The following is an 11,200-nucleotide window of genomic DNA, read 5'->3' as shown; positions in this document are numbered from 1 at the left end:
ACAGGCCTACTACCTAGAAATAAAATTATGGCCACATTATGGTAAATTTGATAAAGAGAAATAATAACACAGTATAATCACATGAATTTGTCAATTAAGTATGTTCTGAGGGCAATTAATTAAAAATATCTCAAGCATGGCTTCTGAAATCTCACTATAGACTATATTGGTTAGTCTAATAAAAAATTCTAATTTTCTTTTTTTAAAAAGTATTTATTTTTAACTTTATTTGTTCATTTATTTATTTTAATTTGCTACAGGGCATATACACTCATCAGAGAGAGACAGACAGAAAAAGAGAGTGAGAGGAAGTGAGACAGCAAGCCACCAGGTGAGAGATTTGAACCACAGTCAACCATGTGGGAGTTAGAGCCTAAACCACCACACTACCTGCTGACCCTCTATTTTTTTATTTAATTCAAACAATACTTTATGACTTCTATAATGCTGGCTATATTTTTTCTTTCTTTCTTTCTTTTTTATGTTTTTGCCATAGGGCGTGTATTCTCCAAAGAGAGACAGAGAAAGGCAGAGAGAGAGGGAAAGTAAGAAACCACCCCAGTGGGGATGGCCACACCACAATCTCTTCTTTTTCACCCCCCCTCAAGATTTGGAGCATGCCCACAAACGCATCCAGAGTGATTTTTAAGTCTCTGGGTCCAGAGCTTGAACTATGGTCAGTCATGCAGAAGTCCAGTGACTTAACCACCATACAACTTGCTGGCCCCTGCTGGCTCTCTATCTTAAGCAAAGATAAATTCCTTCTCTTTAGTTTTACATACTCAACTAGTATCTCCATGCCTAGTGTATGTGCCCTTTCACATCCTATATTCTAGTCTTCGTGTACAGCACAGTGGTTAAATAAGGGGTTTGGAGTTGTGAAGCCCCACTCTGCCATTCCTTGATTAGTGAAGTTATTTACTCTCTTTAAAACTCAGTATATTTCTTCATAAAATAAGTATATTGGGACCAGCAGATGGCACAATGGTTACGTCATTGGACTTCCGCATAGTTGACTGAGGTTCAAGTCCCGAACCCAGAGGCTTAAAACACATCAGGCACGTGTGTGTGAGTGCCCAAATATCTTGAGAGAAGAATGGAGGAGAAGGGACTGCACTGTTGTCATCTTGCTGTCTGTCGCTCTGTCTGGGGAGCGCATGGGCCCTATAGTAAAAATCTTTCTCTAAAAAAAAATAAATAAATAAAAAATAAGTATATAGTTGAAACAAGGTTCCAACATACTACTTGTGTAAAGCTTGTAAGAAAAAAAAAAAAAAAGAAATAAAAGAAAAAAGATCCTCAGGAAGAAATAAAAAGCAAACTTGGATTTTTTTTAACTTATCAAATGAATTGATTATAAGATGATGGGGAAAGTTTAAAACAATATATTTTTTATATTTATATATAAGATGCACAGGTACTAGCCTCCAACCAACATACATTGAAAAGATATGTTTTTTAAGCACTGTTAGTTAACACAGATTCTGAAATATTAAGTATTAGATAATTCACTATAAGGGACCAGCAAATGCCATAAAAGCTATGTTGCTGGACTTCCATGTAGTCAACCGCAGTTAGAGTCCTGGATCCGGTGGCTTAAACTCATGCTGGGCGCATGGCAGTCCATGCCCAAGGTCCCAAGAGGAGAATGGAGGAGAAGAGATTGTGGCATGGCCATCCCCTCTGGGGGATGATTTCTCGCTTTCTGTCTTTCTGTCTCTGTCTTTCAGGCAAGCGCACGCACCCTGTAGCAAAAAACTCTCCAAGAGGTAGGACGGGGGGGGGGGGGAGAAAGAAAGAAAGAAAGAAAGCAAGAAAGAAAATTCACTGTAAGTTCACTGAGAAGAAATAAACATGGTTTCTGTAAAAAGAAAACATGCCAGATTAAGAAATTAGAGTTCTTTGAAAGAATAAATCTTCAAGAAAATTAAGGGCAGTTAGTGGTTGTCACTTATACTTCCACAGTGAAGACTATTTAGAAAGCTCACTTCGAACCGAAGGAAGAGTTATGAAGAAAGAAATTCCTTCAAAAGACAGAAATAAAGTGGGGAAAAAAAAAAAAAAAAACTCAAGAATTTGAACTAGGAATCATTATATAATGTTTTACACATCTAAGTTACTAATCTTTTTTTAAAATAACTTTCCATTTCATCTTATTTATTATTATTTTTAAATTTGACTGGAGAGCCACAGAAGGAGAGAGAGGTCAAGTGAGAAAGCAAGCTGCCAGGTCTGGGACTTGAACTGTGGTTGGCCATGTGCCATGGAATCCAGTGCCCTTAACCACCACACCACCTGCTGGCCCCATTGTATAATGTTTTAAATGATCTAGAGAAAGGAGTACATGAATGAAATGTCCAGGTTAACTTATGGCACTATTCCCTTCTAAGAATACACTATAGACAGTGAGTCTCAATAGGTGTCAGTAATAGATACCAGGGAATGTTATCTAAAATACTCGAGGTGATGAGTATAAACTATAGGATGGTTTAAAAAAAAACTGTTTCTAAGAGATGGGAATACAAGGTGCTGCTACATTCAAAAGGATCAATATCAGAAAACAATGAATGCATTAGGAAGACAATTCAAATTTCATATTCTATCCACATGCCTGATGTATTCACATTGAAACAGCATGTGTTGGGACCAGCAGATGGCATAGTGATTATGTCACAGGACTCCCACATGGCTAACCAAAGTTCAAGTCCCTGACCTGGCAGCTTGTTTTCTCACTTTTTCTCTCTCTCACTCTGTCCCTCTCTGGTCAAATTTAAATAAATAAAGTTAAGTAAAATAATTCTTTTTAAAAAATGAAAAAAGGAAGATCTATTATAGGTATCTAAAGGAAAGGCTATTTTAGGATATAGTCATCCCTCAATATTCATAGGAGATTGGTTCCAGGACCGACATGGATACCAAAATCTGAGGATGCTCCAGTCCCTTACATAAAATCTAAATAGTTTGTAATATGTATAATATGGCATGGTATATTAACATAAAATCTACGCATATCCTTTAGGAGTTACAGAGAAAACACTACACATGATTTACATATACTTTAAAGTATCTCTTATAAGATTATAATACCTGATATGATGTAAATATTAAATAGTTGTTACCCTACATTGTTTAGTGAAAAATGCCAATATACATTCAGTACAGACACAACTAATATTTTTTTGAATAGTTTTGATCCAGTTGGTTGAACCTATGAATGCTCAGCCCTCAGAAATGGAGGGCCAGCTGTATATCCCCAATTTTAATGCTGACTTCTTGAATCAAGTCCTTGAAGTACATGCTTGATGCCTATATCAGAGACAGAGTCTGTACCGGACAGACAATGAGTGTGCTCTCTGTGGCAAGTTTTCCCAAGGGTGGCAGGAGATGGGTAGTAACATTCAGAACATTTGAAAGCTGCAAAGGCCCATGCCATAAATTATTCTTTTTTTCTTTTTATTTTTTTGAGAGGTTTTGGCTATAGGGTGCGTGCGCTCGCCAGACAGAGACAGAGCGATAGAAAGCGAGAAATCACCCCCCAGGGGGGATGGCCACACCGCAATCCCTGCGCCTCCATTCTCCTCTCGGGATCTTGGGCACGCACGCACACGCGCCTAGCGTGAGTTTTAAGCCACCAGGTCCAGGACGCGAACCACGTTCGACTACATGGGAGTCCAGCGACATAGCCATTATGCTAACTGCTGGTCCCCTATAAATTATTCTTGTAAGACTATCTAAAACAAATTTTCACAGTGAAAAAAACAAGGATAATTACTGACTACAAAGGTAAACAAAGTTTTAGTATATCAGTCTGTAAAATGCAGGATAGATGGCAGAAAGAGGAAGCAAGGGAGACAAAACAAAAAAGGTCTTTAAAAAGTACTTTTAAGGGACCAGAAGATGGTGTGGTGGTTAAGATGCTGGACTCCCACATGGCTGACTACAGTTCAAGTCCTGGTCCTCGTGGCATGCTTTCTCACTTTGTCTCATTCTCTCTCTTTCTCTCTCTGGTGAGCACACATGCCCTACAGCAAATTAAAATAATAATAATAACAACAACAAATAAAATTTATTAAGTAATTCTTTTTTAATATATTTTGTTATTTTGGAAAGGTTATTGCTATAGGGTGCGTGAGCTCGCCAGAAAGACAGAAAGCGAGAAATCACTCCCCCAGGGGGGGATGGTCATGCCTCAGTCCTTTCTCCTCCATTCTCCTCTCAGGATCTTGGGCATGCACACACATGTGCCCGGCGTGAGTTTAAGCCACTGAGTCTAGGACTCGAACTGCGGTTGACTAAATGGGTGTCCAGCGACAAAGCCATTATGCCAACTGCTGGTCCCTTTATTATACTTTTTAAAGGTATTTTAAAAGTTTAAAATGTATGATTATAAAACTTATATTTTAGTTTACAGAAAGTCTTTGTTAAAATAGATCTTTCTAAACTTTAAGTATGATAATTAAAAAATTGCTAAAAATGTTTTCTTGGCACTCAAGATAAGCGATAATAGAATTTATATACCTGTGCTTTCTAGTTCAGAAAATATACCGTAAATATACAATGCCATTTGAGTTACTTATTTTAATCCAGCTGTAAAACTTCAAGTTTAATAATTAGTTTTAAAGTCTGCCCAATCTCTACATTTTTTACTCACTGCCTGAAAAAAAAAAAAAAAATGGAGGGAAAAAACAGAATCTTAAGAAGAAAAAATAACTGACCAAAAGCTAGATTGGAAAATAAAGGCCTCACTTCCATACAGACAACTCAGAAATAAAATTATGCATCTGAGTTAGAAGAGATTTCAAAAGTTCAGATGCCCTAACTCTTATCTCCAAAAAGTACTGTATCTTTTTTTAAGAATTATTTCATTTAATTTTATTCATTATCATCATTATTATTTTTCAATTTGACAAAAGAGCAACAGAGAGAGAGAAAGTGAGAAAGCGAGCTGCCGAGTCCAGGACTTGAACTGTGGTTGGCCATGTGGGAGTTCAGCACCTTAAACACTATCCCACCTGCCATTCCCCCTCTAGTATATCTGTTTTTAAATATCATATATAAGCAAATAAGATCCACAGAGGTTAAGAGACTTGCATAACATCATGTCGCTAAGTAATAATATAGGAGAAGCCAGAATCCAGGTCTTCTGTATCTGAATACAAAGCTCTACTAATTTACACTGTTTCCTTGTTAAGTTCAAGGTGAGTTATTTTAAATAAAGAAATCATACTTTAGATTTTCTGATATTCACCCTCATTGTCTTTTGTCTTTTTAATCACAGTTGTAAATTCTGATAGCATTACAACAGAAATACCTCAGAACATGAGGCCAGCCAGTGGTGTGTTGTTTAAGGTGGCTAGATCGACTACACAGTTTGAGTCCCAGACCTGATGGCTTGAAAAACATGCTAGGTACATATGCATATGCATGTGTGCCCAAAATCTTGAAAGGAAAAAGTGAATAAGAGATTGTTTTGTGACCATCCCCTCTGGGGAGTGCTTTCTCACTTTCCCTTTCTCTCTCTGTGTCTCTCTCTGGTGAGCACATGTGCCCTCTGGCAAACTGAAAGGAAAAAAATCTCAGAATATGATGGTTTTTAAGTTTCATATATGTCACAAAAACGAGTATAAACAATTACTTACACCTCAGAATAGTACCCTCAATGATATGCTGTTTCTCATTGTCATAGTCCACAGGTGTTGAGGAAAACAAAGAAGAGGCCTAAATTAGCTAATACATACATATCTTTTAATAAATAACACTTGGTATTCTGTTGAGTGGCCATTGCCTTCTTATTTAAGAGAGAATGAGATGTGGTCTTATTAATGGGACCTTTCTTCATCCTTCATGCTATCCCAGAGTAAAGAGACAGAGACACTGGATCAGCAGGTGGTGTGGAGGTTAAGGCACTGCATCCCATATAGCCAACTGTGCAGTTCGAGTCCTGGACCCAGGGCTTGAGAACATGCCAGGCATATATACATGCATGCCCAAAATATCAAGAGGAAAATGGGAAAAAAGGGATTTTGGTGTGACCATCCCCCCTGGGAATGATTTCCTATTTTCCCTCTTTCTGTCTCTCTCTGGCAAGTGCACACATCCTATAGCAAAAACTTTAAAAAAAAAAAAAAAAGAGAGAGAGAGAGACAAAAACATTCATGAATTCCAAAGTGAAACTGAGACAGAATAGAGTAAGGGAAAAGAATTAATTTTTGGACTAAGGCAAGGTTGAGGAACTCATTATTGGAACTTTCTCTCAGAACCTGCCAAACTGCAAAATCATTTCTTAAAGGAATTAGACTTTGCCTATGTTATCAGCTCTGGCTTTTCCTAAGAATGCCATTATAAAGCATTAGTTATAAGACCCATGCAGCTCGACAACATCACAACAAAAATTGGAGAATCATCTAGCATGCTCTCAATCACTGACAACATCGGTATAAGTATGAATTACCCTAAACGGCAATGAAATAAAAATAAAAAATAGGAATGGGAAAATGTCTACGTTAATTTTTTTTTTTTTTAACCTTACCTTAAATTCCTTCCCCCAAGATTTATAACCAGTCAATCAGTACAGGAAGTAGTAGAGAAACACAGTGAAATAATACCTGACAGCCTCTCTTCTCTATTTCCGTAACACATTTCTGTATCAGGAGCGGCACCATCAATCCTGCATTTTCTTTTTCTACAACTTTTTGAATGTCAACACCAAATATTACTGGTTCTCGATTTATATCTAGTCCATGAAGAGAATTTTCCCACTGTTCCATAAGAGTCACTTTCACATAAATAAGACCTCTAGGTTCAAGTTTGACTGCCAACTGATGTGTCTTTGTCACTCTGAATAGGGTAGGGAGAACAACAGTACCATGACAACACACTCGATTTTTTCTTGGAGTGGGTTCCCAACTGAATACTACTAGTTTCAAATGTTGTGCATTTTCGATTTCTATGTTGAAAGTGTGATCCATGTCCAAAAATGTTGTCCGGCATGTGAGCAAAGCTGTTCTTGCTTTGTTTACTGAATCTACCTGAATTGCACAAAAGACATCTTTTGAATCTATCCGGGGTGGTTTTAAATCCTCAGCACCATAGAAATGCACACTCATGAGTCCAGATATGTACTGTGAACACTTCGGTTGATCAGAGAAGCTATAATGTCTAAAAGCATCAATGTCTATTTCGTTCTTGCTACAACTACTTGGAATTATTTCTTTTCCTTTTCCAAATTTGTTATCAGATCCTTGTTTACTAGATTTAGTTATAGGTTCAGGTGAATCTCCATCACTGAGGTATCCACCTTTGCAGGAATACTTAGAACTCACAGAGGTTTTCTTCTGGAAGCTGTGCTGAGAAGACACACTGGTATCAAGATGGTATCGGCTTATAACATTTCTCTTAGCAGCTGTGCTTGTGTTCCCAGAAGGTAGAATAGCAGTAGGGTGAATTTTTTGATAGTTACATTTAGACAAGGAAGGAGTATTATCTGGACTGTTTACATAATTCGAGTTTCCCTTAACACTCAGCTTTCGGCTAAACTCTGGTAACCTTTTCATTTTCATGGAAAGTTTCCTCACAGTTCGTGGAGATTTTATTTTATCTGGCAAAGACCAATTAATTGAACTGCCTTTTTTTATGGGGCTAGGGTTTGGAGAAGATGGTTCTATAACTCCCAATTCAGTCCTAGTTGTAGCAGGTGGGACTCCAGGACCTTAGAAAAGAAAAGAAAAAAATACATTATAAAGTGATATGTTCTGATTTTTACTTTTATTCCTATTTTATAAGCCATCAACTAACCAAGCTCTCACAGAGATGGAAATCCTCCCTTGTTTGATCTCAATGGGATATTTAGTTATAAGTTCAAGTCAACCTCCAGTACCATGTTCAAACAGAATACAAAGATTGCCAAGTGGCTTATAGACAAAAGAGGCAACTTCCTCTCCATCTATCCTATAGATTTGAAGTAAGGGTAATATAGGTCCTTTTAAATCTTTCCCACTGCAATATACTTCAGTGTGTTATTTTATAACCGTACCAGTGGATATCAGAGGAAGTTAGGAAAGGTTCTTATTTAAAATCTGTGTGTTGGGGGAACAGCAGATGGTTACATCACTAGACTACCACAGAGTTGACCACAGTTCAAGGCCCAGACCCAGTGGCCTAAAACATGCCAGGCATATGTATGTATGTGCCCAAGATCCCAAGAGGATAATGGAGGAGAGGGGATTGTGGCCTGGCCATCTCACTTGAGGGTGACTTCTTGCTTTCAGTCTCTCTGTCTCTCCAGTGAGTGCCTTATAGCAAAAAATCTCTCTTTAAAAAACAAAACAAACCAAAACAAACAAACCAAAAAAACACTCTTTGTTGGGGCTAGCAGATGTCATGGTAGTTAAGGTGCTGGACTCCCACATGAGTGACCACACAGTTCAAGTCCCAGACCTGATGACTTGCTTTCTCATTTTCTTTCTCTCTCTCTCTGGTGAGTGGATGTGCCCTATAGCAAATTTTAAAAATAATAATAATAAAAAATTAAATTAAATAAATGCTTTTTTTTAAAAAAAAAACTTTATGTTAACTAGAAATCCCTCTCTAACATAAGGACAGCTCTTCTACATTTATAATCCTCTAAACTTAAATGTTATCACAAAGCTGTTCTGGTCTTTAAAAAAAAAGAAGTTTAAAATCAAACAAGTTTAAAATTTTGATAGCCAAGAGCAACTCTTTGTTCTATAATTTTGCTAGAATATATCACCAAAGATTATATAGGGTAAACACTAGTCAATCAAGAATAACTGAATACTGAATATCATAAATCTAACTGCATAATTTTCAAAACTATTAAGACATTTCCTTTCTTATACTAATCTAATACAATAATTCCATATAACTTAAAAAGTTCTTTAAGGTTTTATTTATTATTTCAATGTGTTAAATAATACCATGGAAATATAAACCGTTTTTCTTTTCAGTTTTAGTTTTCATAAAAAGTAAAGCATTGAAATGCTTTAAAACTTTTAAAAAAGAATTATTTAATTTATTTATTCATTCATTTATTTTTAATTTGACCAGAAAGAGACACACAGAAAGAGAGAGGGAAAGTGAGAAAGCAAGCCACCAGGTCCAGGACATGTGTATGTGCCTAAAATCCCAGGAGACTAGAAGAGGAAGGACTGCAGTGTGGCCATTCCCCCTGGAAAGTGCCTTCTCGTTTTGTCTCTCTGTCTATCTCTGTCTCTCCAGAAAGTGCATGTGCCCTAAAAAAAAAAATCTACTGAAGTTTAAACCTCCCCAGTTTAAAAAAAAGAAAGTACATACAAATCAATTTTTTTTAATTTTAAACTTAATCTTGTTAATACATACTAATAAATGAGACAAAAATATCTTCTAGAAACTAATATTATATAAATTGTTCTTTTAAAGAAACAATCTAATATCATCCCAGTTATTTAAAATTTAAATTAATTTTTCATATTTTGCTTACTTCTTACTGTGAAAGTTTAATAACTTAGTATCAGAAGCTAATCTATGTAACACTGTATTTCACAATTAAAATGAGAAAAACTGTTCATTCATTTAAAAAATCAATAGATAACATGACCTTTCTTTAAATATTAACATAATATTCTCTCTCTACCCCTCTCTATGTGTCCTAGTGACAAAGAGGTAGTTTCTTTATAGAGAAAGGATTATTTAAAATATGCCTATTGGGCTTTTCTGTAAATAGCTAATAAGAAAGGAGTGCTTGATAAACTGGACAAAGCAATCTCTTGTACTACAAATATAGTACAATTCTACTGGCTTACTAGTCTAAAATAGCCTATGGTATCAAAACCCTCCTTAGTCTACAAACATTCATCTATTTTGTCACGGCCTAGGAAAAGCTGCATAATATATTAAATTGCTCTAGATTTCATGAACTTACTAACAAGTTTAACATTCCTATTCTTTTTATACATTGTGAGTAAATAATTCTCAGTGAAGCCGTTTTTTTATTTTGTCAGAGGGCACACGAGCTTGCCAGAGACAGAGGTATAGAGAGATGGAGAAAGAGAGAAAGCACACCCCAACGGGACATGGTGATGCCACAATCCCTTCTCCATTTCTCCATCCTATCAGGATCTTGGGCGTGTATACATGCACATGTGCCTGATTTTTTTTTTTTTAAGAATTACTTTTTTAATTGAACCTTATTTATTTATTTATTTTAATTTGACCAGAGAGGGAGAGAGTGCTGCGGGGGGGGGGAGGGTGCGGGGGGGGGGGGAGGGTGAGAAAGCAATCCACTAGGTCCAGGACTCATACAGTGGGTGGCCAATGGGACTCCAGCACCCTTAATTAACCACCATGCCACCTGCAGGCCCCACCTGGTGTTTTTCAAATCATTGGTGCTAGGATTTGAACTGCTTGATAGGCTATATGGGATCTGGCTCTTTTAACTAAGGCCACAAAGTCTGCCCTCCCAGTGAAGTTTTAACTACTTGTCTCTCCCTCTTTTTTTTTTTTTTTTTTTTTAATTGTCAAAGGGTATAAACACTTGCCAGAGACAGAAAGAAACTGAGGGTAGGGGAGAGAAAGCACCCCTCAAAAGAGTGTGGTCATGCCACAATCCTTTTCTATTCATTTTTCCATCACATCAAGATTCTGGGAACACATGCGCATTAGATAGAATCTCATACACGAAATGCTTTATTCTTACAAATCAAAAACTGTTCAGTATAAGCATTCCGTGTGGTTAACTTTATACCAAACTCTGATTATTTCCTTTTTTTAAAAGATTTAATTTTATTTATTATTACTATTATTTTTTCATTTTAGCTGAAGTGCATGTGTGCTCATCAGAGAAAGACAGAGAGAGAGAGTGAGGGAAGAGGGGGATAAAAAAAGGTGAGAAAATAAGCTGCCAGGACCAGAACTCAAACCACAGTCAGCCATGTAGGAGTCCAATGCCCTAACCATCATACTACCTGCTGGCCCCCAGGTCTGCACTTCTGCCTCTCATTTCCTTTTCTCTTCTCCCTTTTCTTTATTCATGAGGACATTTATGCATAAAAACACAAACTAGGGGGCTGGCAAGTGGCATGGTGGTTAAGGGAGCAGGACTCCCACATGGCCAACCACTGTTTGAGTCCCAGACCTGATGGCTTCCTTTCTTGGGAACCAGCAATTAGCATAATGGCTGTGTCGCTGGACTCCCACGTAGTCG

General features: G+C 37.0%; 1 protein-coding gene across 1 annotated transcript in view; it reads right to left on the bottom strand.

The window, feature by feature from the left end:
* Nucleotides 1–11,200, bottom strand: part of SYDE2 (synapse defective Rho GTPase homolog 2) — a gene marked incomplete at its 5' end in the record, with an annotated part of 39,159 nt that overhangs the window by 12,807 nt on the left and 15,152 nt on the right. Inside the window, 1 exon segment of the mRNA XM_027772256.1 lies at nt 6,606–7,708. Within this exon segment, the coding sequence (XP_027628057.1) occupies nt 6,606–7,708 (1,103 nt within the window).

Source organism: Tupaia chinensis, unplaced genomic scaffold (assembly GCF_000334495.1).
Source record: "Tupaia chinensis unplaced genomic scaffold, TupChi_1.0 Scaffold000263_1, whole genome shotgun sequence".
Taxonomy (NCBI): Eukaryota; Metazoa; Chordata; class Mammalia; order Scandentia; family Tupaiidae; genus Tupaia; species Tupaia belangeri.
The sequence above is the reverse complement of the archived record's forward strand: the minus strand, read 5'-3'. Positions and strand labels throughout refer to the sequence as shown.